General features: G+C 47.6%; 1 protein-coding gene across 1 annotated transcript in view; it reads right to left on the bottom strand.

Annotated features, from left to right (window-relative positions):
• LCMT1 (leucine carboxyl methyltransferase 1) overlaps nt 1-21,865 on the bottom strand; it is a 44,166-nt gene that overhangs the window by 21,005 nt on the left and 1,296 nt on the right. Inside the window, exons 2-3 of the mRNA XM_008152770.3 lie at nt 5,754-5,845; nt 3,850-3,971 (exon numbers count right to left, since the gene is read on the bottom strand). Of these exons, the coding sequence (XP_008150992.1) occupies nt 3,850-3,971; nt 5,754-5,845 (214 nt within the window). The remainder of the gene's footprint in view (nt 1-3,849; nt 3,972-5,753; nt 5,846-21,865) is intronic.

Raw genomic sequence — 21,865 nt, 5'->3', positions numbered from 1 at the left:
CAGACCACGGCGCTCCCGCTGAGGCGGCGGGCGGGCAGCAGCCGGCGGCTGTAGACGCCTAATGACCCTCTCCATATACCTTCAAGCCAGTACGCGCCTGTGAGACGGACAGATGGGTGTTCGTACGTGAAGAAGGCTGTGAGGCTGAGAGCGTGGGCTGCTCTCACCCACTGTGCTGAGGAAGTTACAGCGTTGCACAGGTCTTTGGAAACGCTACTTACAAGGAAATCAACGGAAACTACTTTTGTTGTAAGTTTTGTAAGGTGCATAAAACCCTTAAATTAATCTAGCAGTTGTTCCCCTAGTTGGTTTGTAGCGATGTTGTGGTAAAGGGAAAATGTGATTTTAGTAAAAAAGCAAAACAAAAGATTTTTATCAAATGTTACAATGCAAGAAAAGGAGGAAAAGGGAGAAGAAAAACAGAAAGAAAAGAAAATTTCCATTTTCCGGGTGTGCCAAGACCATGAAGACCTATCCCAGCATGGGTGGGGTTTGTGGTTGGTTAACTTTGTGTGTAGTGTGTTTCTCGGTGTGGGAAACGGGCTTTCCGGCATCTAGCTAGTCCATGCGCCCACGCCGCTGTGCCTGCAGCTCGAACGGAATTCAGTGGTGCCCTCCGGGTCTCCTCTTTGCTCCCATTTTTTCCTGCAACGTAGTATGAAGTATCTTATCCTTTTCTGTGAATTCCAATTTGCCTTAACTCTTTCGATGCTGAAACTGTTTCTGTAAGAGTTCGGTCAAGCTAATGAAATAGAACTCTATGACCAGATGAGCTGGTCATGCCTTGTAAGAACAGCACAGGCTTTTAAGAGGCAGTCCATAAAGGCTGCTGAAACTTTGCCCTTTTAAAAAAGAGAGAGAGAGGAAATGAATAAAGGTGGCCCAGAGTCCATCTTCTACAGGACTTGTTCCTTTTTATTTCTTTTCTTTTTTTTTTTGTTTTTGTTAATCCTCACCCAAGGATATTTTTCCATTGATTTTTAGAGAAGGAGGTGGATGAGAGAGAGAGAGAAACATGGATGAGAGAGAGACACATCCACTGAGCCAAACCAGCTAGGGCAGGCCTTGTTCCTTTTTGAAGAGCTGCCCACGCACTAGCTCACTTGAACTTGGTAAGATTCTGAACAGAGGTCGCTGCGGAAGGGAAGCTTCTAACACGCAGACCCAGAGCGTTCACAAAACAGACGCCATCTCTCTCGCTCTCATGGCTGTGGCAAGTGAGGCTGCAACTTTTTTTTTTTTAAGATTCAAATCTTTTTTAAGAATATATTTTTATTAATTTCAAAGAGGAAGGGGGAGAGAGAGAGAGAGAGGGAAACATCAATGATGAAAGAGACGCGTCGATTGTTTGCCTCCTGCATGCCCCCAACCAGGGGCTAGGGATCGAGCCTGCAACCAAGGTACATGCCCTTGACCGGATTCAAACCCAGGACTCTTCGGTCCACAGGCCAATGCTCTATCCACTGTGCCAAACCGGCCAGGGCGAGGCTGCAACTTTTTATTCTGTGAATCTCTGACACTCCACTCCAAGTAGCTCGCATGTCACAGGAGCAGGGGGGACACCCGACTCCACGTGTAACTCCCAGAGGGCAGCCAGGAGCAGCCAGGAACCACTCAACTCAAAGGGGACCCGGCAGGGCCGACCGCTTCACAAGCTGCAAAGTCGGCACTGCTTCCCTGGCGGAGCTGGCCTCTGCCGGTGCGGGAATGGCGTTCCAGGGACACCGGGGGCTCGGGCCCGGAAGGTTTCACTCGCCCGTATTCTTCCCTCGTGACGAGGCTGGGCCTTCCCCTGCCTGTTCTTGCCTGCTGCCTGAAGACAGAGCCTGGGCCCAAGAGCCCAGGACCGAGCTCACACAGTAGGGCGGCAGAAAGCCTGTGACTCCAGCCACGCCTCCGCAGGCACAGCTGTGGACCATGCAGGTGGAAGCTGCAGGAGACAGCGAGACCAGTGGACACGGTTTGCTGCCCCTTCAGAGAAGCGCACAGACCTCTAACACAGGCTCAGCAAACTCTCTGCAAAGAGCCAGAAGTATTTTCATCTTTGCAGGCCCCATGTGTCTTGACGACTCGACGCGGCGGTCCTGTGCTAAAGCAGCCACAGAGAAGGCGGGCTGCGTGCCGATGAACCCGAGTCACAGAAAAGGTGGCCCGTGCGGCCTGGGCTCTAAAAGCGCAAGCAAGCATAATTCTGTTCTTTGCAAAAAGAGGAACTTTCCATTTTTAAAAAACTCCTTAGCGCAACTGAAACACTTCCACAAAGAACGTTCAGACGCTGTGCTATTCTTCCTCACTGCTGACGGACAGCCTTGTTCCCGGGAGCACAGCAGCCTCGGCGTACCTCGCTCAGAAATAAAACCTCAGATTTATTTACTACTGACCCACCTGCAAGACAGGAGAAATACAACCAAAAGAAACCACACACCAAGTCCAAAGGTGTCAGGCCCAGCGGAGGGATTTCTCCAGAGGCCCCTGTCCACACCCCGCCCCTCTCTCCCCTGCATTCTGTCCAGTGCCTTGCGCCACGTCGTGGCCACTGTGTTAGAGGCCCCTGTCATCCCGCCCCACTCTCTCCCCTGCATTCTGTCCAGTGCCTTGCGCCACGTTGGGTCACTGTGTTAGAGGCCCCTGTCCACACCCCGCCCCTCTCTCCCCTGCATTCTGTCCAGTGCCTTGCGCCACGTTGGGTCACTGTGTCAGAGGCCCCTGTCCACACCCCGCCCCTCTCTCCCCTGCATTCTGTCCAGTGCCTTGCGCCACGTTGGGTCACTGTGTCAGAGGCACAATCGACCCACAGAAAAGATGCCTCCAAACAAGCACGGGGCTGCACACAGAGGAGAGAACAAGGAACCCGGAGGCTGAGCTGTCCCACGTTCCCAGGCCTCGCAGCTCTTGCGGCCCCGGCCGTGTACACCCGCCTCACAAGCTCTCATGGAAACCCATGAAGTCCTGCCTGTAAAAGCGCTTCGCCAATGGGAGGTGTTCTTATCTGAATGGAGACTGCAGGGCAAGCACTCAATCCTAAGACCAAGTAGAGGCCGCTGAGTTCTTGCTCCGGGAAAGAAAGGCTGGGAGCTCCAAGACCACAGGCCTTGCCAGGTGAGCTGCTCTGGGACCAGACATGCAGGCCAGGGTATGCCTCACGCTCTGACTTATCTTTGTGTCCGTCTGCAAGAAATCTGGGGGATTGCAGGTACCCCTGTGACATCTCAGAGAAGAACCAAGAAAAATCTATACAAACCTAAAAAAAGTAAATGCAACCAGTGAGGTCTTTGTAGGGAAAGGGCTTGGGGGTAGAATTCCGGCCCAGGAATCAAAGACCAGCATTGCAGTTGTGGTTCTGCCACTAACTAGTCCCGAGTCCCCTTTCCTGTGCGTGAGTGCGCCTGCTCCCGGCCCCTCACAGGGCAGTTAAGGGATCCAATCAAAGAACGGCTGCAAAAGGCTCTGCGTCACTTTACCATCACCCAGCTGTGCAAGTCTCCAAATTGTACAGACACTGTCATGCCCACAGTAAAATCCTAGCGTCAAAATCACTAGTACACATGCTCTTTGTCTCGGCAATTCCACTAACAGAATGTTTTCTGCTTTTCATACGTTACACGAATTTTCATTAATGCCCTGCTTGTAACAGCAAAAGACGAGAAACAACCCACACGTCCTTCACGGGACCTGGTGCGATGAAGCCAGGGCTGATGGCGGCCGGGGGCATGGAAGGGCTGGGGACAGGGGTGTAGACGGGCTGTCACTGCATCCATTTTAATATATTTTAAATTTTTTGAACCAGGTGAACATCTGCAAAAATAAATGCAAACAGCTGGGAAAAGAGGTAGGGGAATTTTAACTCACCTTTAATAACCAGAAGGTGGTATCCATCCCAGCCCCAAGGTTTAAAATCTGACAGTGACATTCTGTCTTCCGTAGGAATGCCTTTATGAACTGACTGATGCCTTGGACTCGAGCGAAGTACCCTAAGGAAGAGACAGAGGCACAAGCGGTCCCTCAGTGCCGACAACAGGGGCTTTGCAAAGCCCCCGCAGAGGAAGCAGCAGCCCCTCGGTGATGAGCAGTGGCCTGGCAAAGCCCCCCGAAGAGCACACCCGAACACCCCGCCGCCTCCTGAGGGGTCAGCAGGGGGCTGCACACTTCACCCGAGACAGGGCAACTTTGAGGCTCTCTCCCCCTTTTTCTTAAAGCCGTCTGAAGCAAACTGAGCACAACCTACGTAAGTGTGGAATCAACTCTATCCTAAGAGAACTAAAGTGTCCTATAATCTTACTTCAGGAAGACAAGGGTCTTACTTCAAAACATCCGATCTAAATGTTCCTCTTGAAAATGACCTCTAGGAATGTGGCCTCTTGAGCTTTTGCACAGCCACAGAGAAAGCTAGTCAGCGTGGATCCTGGGAAATACATAGCCTTTCTGCACAGCAGGAAGCACTCTCCGAGTGGGCTGCAGGTCCCCAAACGAGACATTCAAACCCAGAGAGAGGGGAAGGGAGGGAGGAGGCTGACCGGGTGCCAGCGAGCCAGTCAGCCTGGCAGGTCCCAGCCTGGGGCACTCACAGGAAGCCTGCCCAGAGACCGGGAGGGAGGGGGCGGAGCCCACTCAGCCAGGCTCCCCTCAAGCTCACCCTCTGTTCAAAGCAAACACCAAGTCCTTATTCTCAGAAATGCCCATTTAAAATGTCTGCATTTCTTACAGACCCTCTAGGATCTTCAGGGCCAAGACTCCCTGCTCACACAGGAGCGACTGTCACGTGGTCAACTTCGCAGACAAATCCGTTGACTTCCTGATGGTGTCAGCAACCATTCAGTAAGGCAGCAAAAAGTAATCCCTATGTAACAGGCACTTCACAGTAAAAGGTATATAAATGGCTTTTCAACATACGATCTTCAACCTTACCCTTAAGTAAAAGGAATAAAACTAAAACTATTCTACAATAGCATTTCTCAATATCAGATTAACAAAGATTAAAAATTTCACACCGAGCCCTAGCCAGTTTGGCTCAGTGGACAGAGCCTCAGTCTGCGGACTAAAGGGTCCCGGGTTCGATTCCAGGTCAAGGGCATATGCCCAGGTTGTGGGTTCGATCCCCAGTAGGGAGCATGCAGAAGGCAGCTATTAATGATTCTCTCTCATCATTGGTGTTTCTATCTCTCTCTCCCTCTCCCTTCCTCCCTGAAATCAATAAAAATATATTTTAAAAAAAACTTCATACTGATGGCCAAGATTTGATAATTACTAAAATTGATCCACATGTAATTCCACTTTTGTATGGTTTGAAACTTTCCATAATAAAAGTATTTTTTAAAATAAAAATAGAAATTTTTTCTAAGTAAGAAGTTTCATAATACGTTTGTTGGTGAGGATGTTAGGAAATGAGCACTTTCATATACTACTGGAGAGAGTGCATCCTGGAACTCTCTGTTCAAGAATGAATCCCCAGCCCACCAAGCGTGGCTCAGTGGTTGAGCGTCGACCTATGAGTCAGAAGGTCATGGGTTCAGAAGGTCATGGGTTAGATTCCCGGTCAGGGCACAGGCCCAGGTTCCCATCACATCCCCAGTGTGGGGAGTGCAGGAGGCAGCTGATCGATGATTCTCTCTCACCACTGATGTTTCTTTCTCTCTCTCCCTCTCCCTCCCTCTCTGAAATCAATACAAATACATATTTTTAAAAAAAAATGAATCCCTGAAACTTCAGACCACTTAGTGGATGAGAAGATGCTGGGGAGAAAAAGGGCCACTTGCCTCTGTTAATTTCAGGGGCCTTCCTCTCTTTGCACAGCCTCACAAGGTGCTGGAGGTAAGGGTCGTCCCAGTAGCCAATGCTCACTGCAAACCTGAGAGGAATGAAAGAGAAGGCGTGTGGGTAGAGATCTATGTATATTCTCACCAAGGTTCACGGCCACGTTCCCAGGAACCAGGTCAAGGATCCAGAAGGAAATCATCGGGCTCAAAGGCCACTAACTGCCCATGCAGTGTTCCATGACACATTGAACAGACTCACCACCCCCCTTGATATTCACACACACTTCCCATCACGTTTCCTACAGTGGCCATTCTCACCTCTGTCTTTCCTCTTATGACTAATTCCTTCCCCAGAGCCTTAAACAGCAAATAACCTCACCCCATCGTCACAACAATTTATTCACTCCGCAAACTCACTGGCCAAAGCTTTTATCAGATAACTAAAAAGTTCTATGTCGAGAGAAAGGAAATTCAGAAATATTTGGCAAGCATCACTAATAACGGCCTACGTTTTCTCCTGACTCTGCATTTTGTGCCTGTCATTTCACATCCCTTAAGGTGGTCACAGTGGGGAGACCAGGAAGAAACAAGACAACTACGCCTTGCACAATGCTCTGGTGTCCTGACCTCTCTCTACCCCAGTCTACACCTACGCGGGAAAGTTCTAGTGTTCCGAGTCTGGGAGCTGAAGCCTGATTACACTGGAAGCCTCCTGGCGACCACGAGCGGCACCAGCCTAGGACCACTGATGAGTGACGGAAGGAACCTGGGTCCCTAAGGCCATGCCACACCACTGTGGGCCTGGAGCCTGCTCTACCTCCCCAAGGACATTGGTGAGGTAATTCTTCACCATTTGAGCCAACCTGAGCCAGGCTGGTGTGACTTTCAGCCTAAAGCATCCTACCTACTACCCGAGGAATGCCCTCAATCCCGTGTTGCTTGATAAGGAAGCTGAAATTTAAGGGGTGTGGATGTGTGTGTCTCCCAGTAGGTTCTGAGCTCCCAAAAGCAGATACTATCGCTTTTCTTTATATCTACCGACAAGGTTTATTGCAGCCCTGACTGCAACAGGTGCTGATTCTGAAAAGATTCCCCCATAGCACCTCACATTTATGTTTACACAAGCACAGACACTTATAAGAAGGTACCTGTGTTCAGCTACTCAACACAGCCGCTCAACACAGAAACACAGTCCTCGCTAAGAACACCACTTGCTGCAAGCCTGGCTCTCCGAGGAAAACACAGTACAGGCGGCCCTCGGGTTCCGCAGAACTCGACATACGTCGTTTCATGGTTACGTCGCCATCTCCCATGTATTTATTAAAAAAAAAAAAAGTTCCAGCATTTCGACGTATGTACATATGTGCTTTAGGTTTTTTATTATTTATTTACCACAAGTAAAAGTCAGGAATTATCTTTCTTTTAAATATTTTTTAATGTTTCACTTCATTACTGCTGTGTGTGTGCTCCATGTGAGTGACAGGTGCTTATGTAGGTGGGTTCCGACTTACAGCGAAAATCGCGTTACGTTGCGCCGTAGGAACGGATCCCCGGATCTCTGACGTAAGCCGAGGACCTACTGTATTACAAGAGTAAACTTGCTCAGTGGTCCAAAAGAGAATTTCACAAAATATCATGAAATCAACTGAATAATCTGAAAACCTGCACTTAAAAAATGAAGTAGAATACAGTAAAACAGGAAACACCTGTGTGTGTTACACACAAAAAGGGATGAGACTTCTGTGAAGATTTTGTTTCACGTCTGTGTTGTAAGTTTTCTCACAGAGTTTGATGAACAGATTTCAAAGGATTCATCTAGTGCCATCTAGTGGTCACTGCCTAGTGATGAGAACACCAACGAACAGTTAAAGCAAGCCTGTCAAACTCTCAGCTGGCTGACCACATGCAGCCCACAAGGAATATTTTTGCAGCCCAGCCAATATAAAGGTATGTAAGAAACGTTTTAATAAAAATGTCATAACTTAATTTTTACAATATTTTGTTATACATAATCTCATATAAAAGACCCATGGCCATCACCCCATAATGCCATCACGACCAAGTGAGCAGCGGCTCCTGCAGCAGGCGGGGTGGGACGTGAGCTACTAGCTGCGGAGAGCTAGAGCAGTGGAGAGCTACTAGCGGCAGAGGACGGGGTGAGAGCTACTAGCGGTGGAGGGTGGGGCGGCCAGCTGAGGCAAGTGGAAGCAAGCGAGGATGGGCCTCTAGTCTATATAAATAAAAATGTAAATGTTCGTTTGTTCAAAATCTTAAATCTCCGAAAGTTCTTCACCGATTGCTTTGAAATTTTGACACAACGTTGCATTCGAATACACGCGTGTTTTTATATACCTTATACCTACTATTATATAGATGTCACACCTGTTACAGGTAAAAACATGCTTTTTTTGGAAAACAGCACCATCTGTTGGACGTAAAAGCAACACATGCTATACTAAATATTTTATGATTCCATTTCAATGTTTCCAATTTACGATCCATCTACGATTTCCAAATTTCCAATTTTACGATTCCATTTCAATGTTGATAATGATTGAATATTTGTGCTTAGAAATCGTGAACAAAGTTCTCAATCAATTGGGAATGCCATCACTGAATCGATCTGCTGCTGCTTTGTTCGATGTAGAATTGCATCGTGAACAAAATTACAACACGGGTGATCTTTTGTCATATGTGCAATCAAATATTCCTAAGCTAACACTTGAGCAAAAAGGCATTTACAATCAAATAATGCAAACTGTCAATAACGCGGTTGGAGAAATCTTCTTCTTAGATGCGCCAGGAGGAACTGGTAAAACGATCCTAATTAGATTGATTCTGGCAGCAATTTGATCCCAAAATGACATAGCCTTAGCTCTTGCGACATCCGGAATAGCTGCGACATTGCTACCAGGTGGAAGAACTGCTCATTCCGCTTTGAAATTGCCATTGAACATGCAATTCATTGAAACTCCCACGTGCAACATTTCCAAAGCATCCGGCATGGCAAAAGTTTTGCAGAAATGCAAACTTATTGTTTGGGATGAATGCACAATGGCGCACAAAAAATCGCTTGAGGCTCTTGATTGATCATTGCAAGATTTGCGTGGAAACATCAGACCATTTGGGAACACATTAATATTGCTTGCAGGAGATTTCAGGCAAACGTTACCTGTAATTCCTCGATCGACACCAGCGGATGAAATAAATGCTTGCCTGAAATACTCTACTTTGTGGCAACATGTAAAGATATTAAAATTACCTACAAATATGCATGTCCAGCTGCAAAACGATCGATTAGCTGAGATATTCTCACATCAATTGCTGGAAATTGGGAATGGAAAGGTGCCGGTTGATCTGACCTCAGAACAAATTTCATTGCCTCATAACTTCTGCAATTTAGTGACGTCAAAAGAAGAATTGGTTGAAAAAGTATTTCCCAATATTCAAACCAATTATAAGAATCACGATTGGCTGAGTGAACGAGCTATTCTTACAGCCAAGAACAAAGATGTCTACGACCTTAACTATTATTCAGTCTAACATTCAAAGCGAGGCAGTCACATACAAGTCCATCGACAATGTTGTGGAAGCAGATGAAGCAGTTAATTATCCAACAGAATTTTTTAATTCACTCGATCTGCCAGGGATGCCACCGCACATACTGCAATTGAAAATCAGCATGCCAATTATCATGTTGCGAAATATCAACCAGCCAAAGCTTTGCAACGGCACGCAGCTTGCAGTAAAAAAATTAATGAGCAACGTCGTAGAAGCAACAATCTTGACAGGACCTTTCACAGGTGAAGATGTCCTCATTCCTTGCATTCCTATGATTCCAACGGATATGCCATTTCAATTTAAGAGATTGCAATTCCCAATTCGATTGGCGTTTGCAATCACCATCAACAAAGCTCAGGGCCAATCTTTAGAATTGTGCAGTTTAGATCTAGACACGGATTGCTTCTCACATGGACAATTATATGTTGCGTGTTCTAGAGTCGGCAAACCAGACAATCTCTATATCTGCAGAGACAATGGAACAACAAAAAATACTGTATACCCACAAGCATTGTGAAAATAAACATTAGAAACGTGCGCTTTCTCTTTTCTTTCTTTTCCATTTAACCAGACTGAGCCACAGCAACGCGTGGCCGGGTACAGCTAGTTATTAATAACGAACTACAACGTTTGCTAATGACTGATTACTATAAGCGTGTTGCATTCATTTCTCTTATGCTCCACACCATTTGCCTCCACTAATACCAGCAGCAATTATTTTAGAGCCGATGGCCACGTCTTTAGTCTTGGACTGACTTGTCTGGTGTGCGCAACAGGAAATATTTCGCTTTCAGAGAACAAGAAAAATAGGTTTATTTGTGTTACGCTTATTAATTTGTGCAGTTATTCAGTGTCTGGTAAGTTAATGTTCAAGAAAAAATATTAATTTTTATTAAAATGTTCTATTATTTTATGTTAACGATGACTTATTTCAGTCCTTTGTATTCAGCATGTCTCTATCGAAATAAACCTACGTTTCTATGAAAATTGAAGCTTTTGGTTTTTGCAACCCACATAAACATAAACCTTGTTTATTTGGCCCATGTTAGCCTTGGAGTTTGACATGCTTGAGTTAAAGGCTTGGAAGGGGCCTTGGAAATGATCTGGTCAATCCAGTGCAAGAATCCTTTCATTGGTATCAAGCCGCTCACTCCTCTGAGAAGCCTCTGCCGGACAGCTGATCAGCTGGCCTCCCTCCAAACACTCCTTGTTGGACTATTACTGCATTGGTGGATAACAAAGGGCAGTTTCTATTCCTCTCAACTCTGTACTATCAGTTGATATTAGATCACTGATTCAGTCAAGCAATATTTATTGTCTGTTCGATGCCAGGCAAGATGGAGAAGGGCCAGAGGCAAAAATAAATATGGGATTATGAGCAGTGAAGGGCATGGTAACAGGAGAATAAGGGGATCTTACTGGGAGAAGGGAAAGGGAAAGGCCTCTGGAAGGGGGATGACGGGTTGAGCCCTACAGAATGGAGAGTCACTGTGCAAAGGGCCCTGCAGACAGGAGGCATGGCTGACAGACGCACTCTGGCGTGGGAATGGACTTGGAGTGTCCCAGTAGCAGAAGGTGGGGGGTGGGGGGGACTGGAGAGCGGTAAGGAAACAGGAGAAACCGGGTAAGAGGTTGGAGAAAGAAGCTCAGGCCACAAGGAGCCTGGCAGGAGCATGGGACTGACCTCAACAGTACCCAGCACATCTGACCACCATCCCATGAGTCCTACTTCCCAGTGTTTCTAACAAGTGTCTCTCCAGTCTTCACAACCGTAAACCTGCACACAGGTGTTTTCTGTTTTATTGTATTCTACTTCATTTTTTAAATGCAGGTTTTCAGATTATTCCATTGACTTCATGGTATCAATGGGTCACAACTTACTGTTTGTGAAACACTCTTTTGGACCACTGAGCAATGTATATGTGCTTTGGACCCTGTATATGTATGTGTATTGTGTATGTATGTGTGGGTATTATGTAGATACTAGAGGCCCAGTGCATGAAATTCGTGCAAGGGGGGGCGGGGGGTGTCCCTCAGCCCAGCCTGCACCCTCTCCAATCTGGGACCCCTTGAGGATCGGGCCTAATTGGGCAGTTGGACATCCCTCTCACTATCCAGGACTGCTGGCTCCCAACTGCTCGTCTGCCTGCCTTCCTGATTGCCCCTAACCGCTTCTGCCTGCCAGCCTAATCACCCCCTAACCACTCCCCTGCCAGCCTGATTGCCCCTAACTGCCCTCCCCTGCAGACCTGGTCACCCCTAACTGTCCTCCCCTGCAGGCCTGGGTCCCCCCTTAACAGCTCTCCCCTGCAGGCCTGGGTCCCCCCAAACTGCCCTTCCCTGCAGGCCCGGTCACCCCCAACTTCCCTCCTCTGCCAGCCTGGTCACCCCTAACTGCCCTCCCCTGCAGGCTTGATCGTCCCCAACTGCCCTCCCTTGAAGGCCTGGTCCCTCCCAACTGCCCTCCCCTGCTGGCCATCTTGTGGCGGCCATCTTGTGTCCACATGGGGGCAGCCATCTTGTGTGTTGGAGTGATGGTCAATTTGCATATTACTCTTTTATTAGATAGGATAGAGGCCTAGTGCATGGGTGGGGTCCGGCTGGTTTGCCCTGAAGGGTGTCCCGGATCATGGTGGGGGTTCCCTTGGGGCATGGGGTGGCCTGGGAGAGGGGCCTGTGGTGGTTTGCAGGCCGGCCACGCCCCCCGGCAACCCAAGCGGAGGCCCTGGTACTTGGGATTTATTTATCTTCTATAACTGAAACTTTGTAGCCTTGAGCGGAGGCCAGGGCCGGCCAGGGCGGGAAACTTGGCTTCTTCCATTGCCGGGGAAACCCAAGCCTCCTACTCACTCTGTGGCCGCAGCCATCTTGGTTGGGTTAATTTGCATACTTGCTCCTGATTGGCTGATAGGCATGGCTTGTGGGTGTAGCAGAGGTACTGTCAATTTGCATGTTTCTCTTTTATTAGTGTAGATGTGTGTATGTGTGCTTGTATTGTGTACATGTATATGTGCAAATACATATGTGTATAGATGCATGTGTGCATATGTGTATTTATGTGTGTGTGTGTATATATATGTACATCTATATATATGCAACTGCAAAAATCAACTGAACATTCTTAGCATTCGTTTTCAAGTTTGGGATTTTAACTGCATACTACTTGTGGTCTTTAAGATATTGCTCCACCTTACCCTATCCAGTTTGGCTCAATGGATAGAGCATCAGCCTGCGGACTGAAGGGTCCTGGGTTTGATTCCGGTCAAGGGCACATGCCCAGGTTGTGGGCTCAATCCCCAGTAGGGGGTGTACAGGAGATATCCAATCAATGATTCTCTCTCATAATTGATGTTTCAATCTCTCTCTCCCTCTCCCTTTCTCTCTCTGAAGTCAATAAAAATACATTTTTTTAACAAGATATTGTTCTACCTCTCATTTTAAATTTTATTGTTGTTCTTTTACATCTTTAGTTTCATTTTTTAGTTCCTATTTTCCTGTACGTTTTATGCTTGGTTCAGAAATGAAAGCCAGGAAGCAAAGTCTTCAGGGCAATAGACTTTTTACCTAAACAGAGTCTGGATTTGTTTCCCCTCTTGTGAGCTCTTGAAAGCTTCTTGTCACTTTCCTAAATAGATCTATAAGGCCCACCAGGGGAATCCCCTAAAAAACTGGGCCTCAGAACCAAGAAGTCCAGCAGGCTGCTGTCCTCCCAGAGGAGAGTCTCTCCTGGCTCCACCCTCTGGCTCCACCCCACACCCAATCGCGTGATGAGGACTAATGTGATCTAAAATCTACGGTGTCTGTTGTAAGCAGTCATTGTATGGTGGGCAAAGAGTAAATGGAAAAGGAACCACTCACAAGAGGGTAAAATAAGAAGAATCCAGTCAGTCCTCTGTACAATGCCCCTTATCCAACATTAACAACAAGTAGTCAATACAGGACATAACAAGATCATGGACCTGAACAATGTGAACATACTTTTGGGGGGAAATGAAACATTTATAAACATGTATTCTGAATGTTGCTGCCAGTCTGCGGCGTGCCTCTTCATTTCCTTAGTGTATCTATTTTTCCTTAGTGGTTAGTGCGCATGCCAAGATACTCTCCTATGTTCTCACATAGAAGCTTGATGGCCCTCACTTTCCATTTAGGTTTATGAACCATCCCAAATTAATGTGTGTGTTTGGAATGAGGTTCGGGTCAAGGTGTTGCCACTTGAAATTCCAGTTGACCCACAGTCATTGGTTAAAAAGACTTCCCTTTCCCCACTGAACTGATTTGGCATCTGGGCAAAAGTCAACTGGCAGTATGTGTGTAGGCCTTTCTGAACTCTCTGTTCTCTCACTGACCTACCTTTATGCTAAGACCACAGTTTTGATTAACGTAGCTTGACAGTAAGTCTTTAAGTAGTATTAAGCAGTCTACGTTCTCCCACTTTGTTCTTCTTTAGAAGATTTTTTTTGGTATTCTGGATCCTTTGCGTTTCTATGTACATTTTACAATCAACTTATTCATTTATAAAAAAGATGGCTAGGATTTTGATTGGGACTACACTGACTCTATGGATCCATTAGGGGCGAACAGAAATCTCACCAACACCAAGTCTCCTAATGCATGATCAAAGTATACCTCCCATTTACATAAGTCTCCTTTAATTTCTCTCAGAAGTGTTTTATAGTTTTCTGTGTAAAGGTATTTCAGCCCTCACCGGTGTGGCTCAGTGGATAGAGCCTCGGCCTGTGGACTGAAGGGTCCCGGGTTCGATTCCGGTCAAGGGCATGTACCTTGGTTGCGGGCACATCCCCAGTAGGGAGTGTGCAGGAGGCAGCTGGTCGATGTTTCTCTCTCATCGATGTTTCTAACTCTCTATCCCTCTCCTTTCCTCTCTGTAAAAAATCAATAAAATATATTTAAAAAAATAAAATAAAATAAAGGTATTTCATACCTTTCATTAGATTTATTCTTAGAGAGTTTACATTTTTGATGCTATTATAAATATTATTTTTAAATTTCATTTTTTGCCCTGGCCAGTGTTGCTAGGTGGTTAGAATGTCCACTCACAAAAGGGTCTCAGGTTCTATTCCAGTCAAGGGCACATATCTGGGTTCCAGGTTTGATCCCCAGCCCTAGTCGGGCGCATGAAGGAGGCAACCAATTGATATGTCTCTTTCACATAGATATTTCTCCTCTCTTCTCTCTCTCTTTCTCTCTTCTCCCCCTACCCCCTCCCCCCGCTTACTCTCTCCCTTCCACTGTCTCAAAAAACTGATGGAAAAAATATCCTCAGGTGAGTATTAACAACAAAAAATTCATTTTCCTATACATGAATGTATATTTACAATACATCTGACAAAAGACTCCTACCCAGCTATGTAATGAACTACAATATAAGTCAAAACCAACAGTGACATCATCAATAAAAATGGACAAAAATCTTGGACAGTTCACAAAAGATGTAGGAATGGCCAATGGGGCACATAAAAAAGGTGATTAAGCCCTAGCTAGTTTGGCTCAGTGGATAGAGCATCAGCCTATGGACTGAAGGGTCCCAAGTTTGATTCCGGTCAAGAGCACATGCCTAGGTTGTGGGCTCAATCCCCAGCAGGGGGCGTGCAGGAGGCAGCTGACCAATGATTCTCTCTCATCATTGATGTTTCTATCTCTCTCTACCTCTTCCTTCTCTCTGAAATCAATAAAAATACATTTATTTTTTTTAAAAAGGTGCTTGACCCTGGAGAGGGTCAATGGGGGTGGGTGGGGGGAAAGGGGAACATCTGTAATACTTCAACAATAAACATAAATTAGTCACCAGGGAATGTAAAACCATAGGGAGATGCTATTTCACACCCACTGACAATATGGAGTGTTAACAAGGATGTGGAGTTTTCATCCTTTGCTGGTGGGAAGTGTAAACCGATAAACCACTTTGGGAATTAATCTGGCAAGTAAATATAGACCCAGCCTATGACTACGCAATTCTACTCCTAGACATCTACCCAAGAGAAATGAAGGACATGTAAGAATGTTCATGGCAGCCCATTCACAATGGCCCAAAACTGGGCACAACTCAAATGACCCTCATCCGGTGAAAGGACAAGCAAGTCAGAGTGTGGTCACACAGCATAAAAAGCACCAAACCACTTTACACGGACAGGGGTTCTCTCCTCACCAAACACGAGCCAGGTTCCTCTGAGCCGTCCTCTCAAATAGGCTGTAACCTTGGCCTATAATATAGAGACTTGGACAAACACCAACCGTTTCTAAGAGCTCAAGGCCACAACCCCAGGGTGACGCTAGTCCCACTTAGAGTGCCTGAGAGAATGCAAGGCCGCCAGGAGCAATGTGCAGCCAACATTAAAGACACTCCCCTTCTCCAGGTAGCAAACCCAGATGGCTTCCCGTGGACCAACCCCCTCCTCCCTCCCTCTTTTTGTAATTTTTCACTCCTCTCACTCTACTGCCTGCTCGCCCAACTCCTGACACCCCCACCTCCTGAAAAACACCCCCTGTAGAGCTGCAGGCGAGTTACTCACACAGGACGCTTTCCCTGTTGCAATAGTTATTGCTGGCTAAAGCCTGACCTTACCATTTTAACCAGTATCTGGCTTCATCTCTGACAACATGAATGAATCTCAACAAACATGCTGAGTGAAAGAAATTACAAAAAGAATGCATACTGTCTGATTCATTCGTATGATGTTCAAGAACAGGCCAATCTGACCCATGGAGCTGAAATCAGAAAATGCTAGTGAGGTGGGGACAGGAGACCAACCAAAAGAGACAAAAGCGGCCTTCCTGGAGTTTCCGAAATATTCTGCATCTTGTTGAGTGGTGGTTCACAGACATGTACAACTGTCAACACTCATCAAACTGAACACTGGAGACCTGAGCACTTAATTTACAGGGTGTCCCCCAAAAATGTATACATACTTTGAATAATTATAAAGGCAGTGTTTATTAAAATACATTTCATTTTCAAAATTGAGCTATCAGCTGTTAAAATGTGCATATATTTTTTGGGACACCCTGTATATAAATTATGTCCCTCTCTCCCTCCTCTATTTTCTTCTCCTCCCCTCCCCTATCCCCTACCCTCTTCTCTCCCCCCTCCGCCTCTTCCTCTACCTCTCTCTCCCTTCTTCCCTCTCTCCCACTCCTCTCTCTCTCTCTTCCTTCCCCCTCCCCCCAGGGAAATTCTAGGGGGGAAAAAGATGAAGAACATAGCAGGACCTTCAAGTTCCCTTTCTAATATCCACTCACCCCTTCTTCCTTACTAAAAGGACCCGTTTTGTTTGAGGCATCAATCTGCCCAATTAGAAATTCTTACCTCCCCACACTTCCCTGCAGCTGGGGGTGGGGCCATATGTCCTAGTACAAAGAAGTCTACAGGGCGTCCCAAACATCCTCAGCTTTCCTGATGAAGAGACACACACTCAGACACACGTCTTTTGCTGGTACCCCTTCCTTCCCCGTCCTTGCCCTGCCAAGCAAGCTATGGGAGCTCTAAATCAACTCACAACTAAGTAACTTTGTGATTAATAGTTTTAAGGCATCAAAATGAAAAAAAAAAAAGGCATTTCAATTGGAAGTCAAGAATGCCATCGCTGTGTTAAAGTATATATAAAAATTTAGTATATTATATATGACTTCTCAAATCAATTGGGAAATAGAGGCCATTTAATAGATGGTGTAGGGACAACTAGCTAACACTTTCAGACAAAATTAAGTAAAAACTGCTACATTCTTACATAAAAGATGAATGATTTAAGAATAAAAGACAAAATCATATAAGTACTCAAAAGTAAATGCTGTAATGATTGAGAATGGCCTTTCAAAATGATAGATCCTCCCTTCCCCCAACTGATGGACGGAGTATGATGTAAACTCCACCTGCAGCCGGACATTCCTGAACACCTTATATGGACTGTACATTGAACCACCAATCAGCACCTGCCATATACCCTAAGCCCCCAATTCCTAAATTCCTCGGCCCCTAACCATGTACCTTACATGAAACCACCAATCAGCGTGTGCTGAGTGCCCTAAGCCCCGTCCCCTCTTTTCCTCCCCTTAAAAGGCACTCTCACCCCGGCAAGCTCGCTATCTCTCTCTCTCTATCTCTCTCTCTCTCTCTCTCTCTCTCTCTCTCTCTCTCTCTCTCTCTCTTCCGTTTTCCCCTCTGGAAGGCGGCTGGCAGGGTGATCGCCAATAAAGCCTGTGTCCTGGTATCCCATGGTCTCCAGCCCTCTGTTTCATCTTTCACAAAACACTGCTCAAAAAACACAAGCCATACAGTTAGGTTGTCAGATTTTGCACCATGAAGATTCACAATTTCTGTATTATGAAATGCACTGACAAGCTACAGTGAAAACCAAGCATCCATCTGAGAGGAAATACTGCAACAAACACAGGCCAAGGGGTACCATCCCTCATATAAAAAGTTCTTATAAAGCAGAAATAGAAGTACAAATAACCAAACAAGAAGAAGACAACAACCCAGTTGGAAAATGACTGCAGAGAGGATTCACATAAAAATACCAATGACAGTGAGCAAAGTGCTGGGTCTCACAGTGATTGTAGAAACACAAATCAGGGGGATTATTCTCCACCCGCCAGCTGACGAGCCATTGGGCACCAAGAAAATCCCATGATTAGCATCGCACTCGCCACAGGCGGGAATGAAAACTGTTACAACTTCTTCCCTTATCCATTTTGCAGAAGCTTCTCACTTTGTCATTTAAAAATTAAGTTTATAAGAGAAAAAGAATGATGTGAATATTACTATTCTAGATATAAAATCATTACCTTTCACAGGTATTTTCCAATACTTATTTCATTCCTTTAAAAAAAAAAACAGGGGAGGGCTAAACATCCAGGATTTATTTGACTTTCTTGATGAGCAAGTTTGGCAGCTAATTTCTCCTCAACACAAAGTCCTGGAGCTAAAGTGGCACATCTTCTCTGGAGGTGCAGAGGCCATCCTGGGTCAAAGTCTCAGCATGCTCTCCCCGGCAGCTGTGGTGGGGCGGGGCAGCTGTGGTGGGGCGGGGCAGCTGTGATGGGGCGGGGCAGCTGGGGTGGGGCGGGGCAGCGGTGATGGGGTGGAGACAGCCGTGATGGGGTGGAGACAGCCGTGATGGGACAGGGACAGTGTGCTGGAAAGGTCCAGGCTTGCAGGAAGACACCTGGATTCCTGTGAGGTGACCGTGAGACCACCTGCATCTCCAGGGGGACAGTTTCCAGAAATCAGATTCACTTCTATAATTTTCACTCTGCATCTCAGCCTTACAGCCCCTGGTCTGGTTTCTGAACTGTAGAGACCACTCAAAACCAGTAAAGAAGAAAGGCAGCTGTTTAAGGCCTCACAGGGTGATGTAAGCTTGAGTGCTCGCATCCAGTTCCTAGTCACTGGAGCCATCGACGGATGCATTTTACATCTACAATGTGCATGGCTCAGAAGTGGACGCAGCGCGCTTTGTATCATGTTTATTCTAGTGGAACACAAAAACTAAACCTGATGTCTGAATTACAAATGGCCGGTTCCCATGAAAGAGGCACAGGGTGTACGTTCAGGTCTGCGGGTATCAGAGAGCCCTCCTAGCTTGAGGGAGCCCATCTGAGCTAAGGCGTCATCTATGACTCCCCTGCCTCCCCCCACATCCAATCTGCCAGCACCTTCTACGGGCTCCACCTGACAGACCCTCAGCACCTCCACGGCTCCCACCTGGCAGGCCACCAGCCTCTCGGGCCTGGGATATCCCAAAGCCTAACTGGTCTCCCGGCTCCCATCCTTGCCCTGCAGTTTGGTCCCCACAGAGAAGCTGACGTGATCCTGTTAAAACCCGTCAAGTGAGCTCATTCTTCATTCAGTTCAAAATCCCCAACGGCCCCCCCTCTCCAAGGAAGAGTTAGTCCTACAAGAGCCTGCACCATCTGTCCCCCAGCCCCAGCCCCAGCCCCAGGCAGCCGGTCAGGCCAGCTCTGGCCTCAGGGCCAGCCTACTCTGTCTGGGGCCTGGGATGTGGATTCCCACTCACACACAGGGCTCCTCCCTCCCGCCCCAGTCTCTCCCCAGCACTACCTTCCCAGCAGAGCCCTCCCTGGCCATCCCATCCCAGAGGACAAGGCCTTCCAACACTCCCACAGCGCTCATCACCAGCTGGCACGCCACATGTCTGGTTTCCCAGCCTGCGCCCACACTGGAACGAACGCCTGTAAGGGCTCCATGTCGTCTGGGCTGCTCGCTTCTGTCCCACACTAGAACAGTGCCTCCACAAAGGAGGCTCTCAGTCAAGAAAGCCGAATGAATGCATTAACCCGAGATGATGTGGAACTAAACAGGCAAGGGAGGGAGGGAGGGAGAGAGGGAGGGAGGAAGCAGCAGGCTGGAAGGCCAGAGGAAGGCAGGGGCAGGACACACCAGAAGAACTGCGAGGGTGGCAGGGAGGGAGGGGGGAGGTGAGGCTGGAGAAGCAGGTGAGAGCAGGCAGGGCCATGGAGGCCCCTAAGGAGCTGCAGTCTTCTAACAGCAACAAGGAGCCACTACACTGGGGAGTGGCCTGACCAGGCAGGCCTTTTATAAAACTCTCACTTCAGAGAGACATGGATTTGGGGGAGGTAGGAGAGGGAGCTCAGTTAGTGGACTGGTGCCATACTCAGACCACAGGTGACCTCAGCTTGGACGGAGGGAGCAGAAGCGGAGGTGAAGAAACGGAAGCAGACTCCAGGCATATTTAGCAGATAAGAATCCAAGGTCTGATTATGGGGGGAAGTGAAAGGGCAGCTTCAAGATCACCTTACCTTTCGGGCCCGTGAGCTGAATGGGCAGCAGCACTCACCGGGGTGGGGAGGGGTGGCAAGGAGACGGTGGGAAGGTGAACTTGCGCAGCCTTGGAAACAACGAATTTGAGATCACTGAGGGATCTGCAGTGGCAGTGGGACACCAGGGCAACAGGGGCCGATCCTGAAAAGGGCGGCGTGTCCTGCGAGGCTGTGGAGATTTGTACCTGGTGTCTGACCGTTAATCAAGTGACAGGATAAGATTGTGGTTCTGAAAAGTCACCCTGGCCACAGCGTAAACACGTGGGTGGGGGAGGGGCTAGTCTAGAAGCAGGGAGAACGGTGAGGCCGCTGCAATAAGCCAGGTGGGCCAGCAGACCTGAGCGAGGCTGCAGCGGCGGGCAGGAGATGAGAACAGATCTCGCGCAGCTGCTGGGGATTTTTCTAAAACACAAAACCAGGTCATGTCAGGTCCCCACTTAAAATGGCTCAGGATCTTCCACATTTCGTTCTCTCACGACCTCTCCACAATTCTCCCTTGCCACCCATACCCCCACCCAGTATCAAGTTCCACTAATGCACGCTGTGCTTTCATGGCCACGCTATTCAGCTCATGCTCTTTCCTTCTGCCTGGCAGACCCCATTTGCCTTCCGAAGACCCACAGGCCCCTCTGTGAGACAAGGAAAGCAGGCTGACATCTAGGCGCTGGCGGGCGCCCACCGAGATCATCTCAAAGACACACGGTCATACTGCGCCGGCGATAAAGGGAGACAAAAGAAGACCACTTCATAACTCAGTCTCAACGACAAAATAAAGTCGTGGTGCCATCCACAAAACACCAGACCCTCCCGGCTGCCAGGAGTGACTGTGGCTCCTTGATGAATGTCAGGGATTCTCATTCAGTCAAACCTCCTTCTAGAAAAGGCTGACTGAAGTACCAACCCTGTCAGCACCCAACCCAGAGCAAGTCCTCGCTTCCTTGAACTCTCCCCAAAAGTATCCAACCACAGCCCAAGTCCTGAAGTTCTTTCTAACACACACCCCCGCCCCCCACTGACAGGCTGTAAGTTCCCCTGGTGTGAGTGCTCCCCTAAGTCCCTAAGCCCAACTGCTTAACTACAAGTGGTTTCTCGTGGTCTCTGCCGGAAGACATGGACAGCTGTAACAAGAAAGGATGGCTACTTTCTGGCCGGGAAGTGTGAATTCCAACCTGAAGGCTTCCATTTTCTGTCAGCAATACCCACAACTTCACTCCGTTACCTTAGGGGGGGGGGGGGGGGGGGAGGGGAGGGGAAGGAAGGGGAGGGGGGGGGGGGAGGGGAGGGGAGGGGAGGGGAGGGGAGGGGAGAAGTTTGAGGAAAGTGGGAAATGGCTGAATTAAGTATTCCGGAGAGCAGTTAAGTGAGTTGACCAGGGAATCATATTAGAAAGGTCACGCTCTGTAAATTTATCTATTTACTAGTATTTAACCTACCGCCACTCACACATACCACATGCCAGACATTGCTCTAAGTGCTTTCCTAATAGTAAGTATCATTTAATCTTTACGATCATCCCCACTTTACAGACCAGAAAACTGAGAACACAGACTGGTTTAGTAACTTGCCCAAGGTTTTACACAACTTGTAAATGGCAGGGCTCGGATCAGTGTGGCATTCTGGCTCCAGAGTCCAGGGTCTGCTTCACTAAGCTTGGTCTCCAAGAACCCACAAAAAGTGCAATCCTTAACCTCGACTTTTGTTCTCCCCACCCTACAATCCCTGCACAGCCC

This window comes from Eptesicus fuscus, chromosome 4 (assembly GCF_027574615.1).
Source record: "Eptesicus fuscus isolate TK198812 chromosome 4, DD_ASM_mEF_20220401, whole genome shotgun sequence".
Classification (NCBI taxonomy): Eukaryota; Metazoa; Chordata; class Mammalia; order Chiroptera; family Vespertilionidae; genus Eptesicus; species Eptesicus fuscus.
The sequence above is the reverse complement of the archived record's forward strand: the minus strand, read 5'-3'. Positions and strand labels throughout refer to the sequence as shown.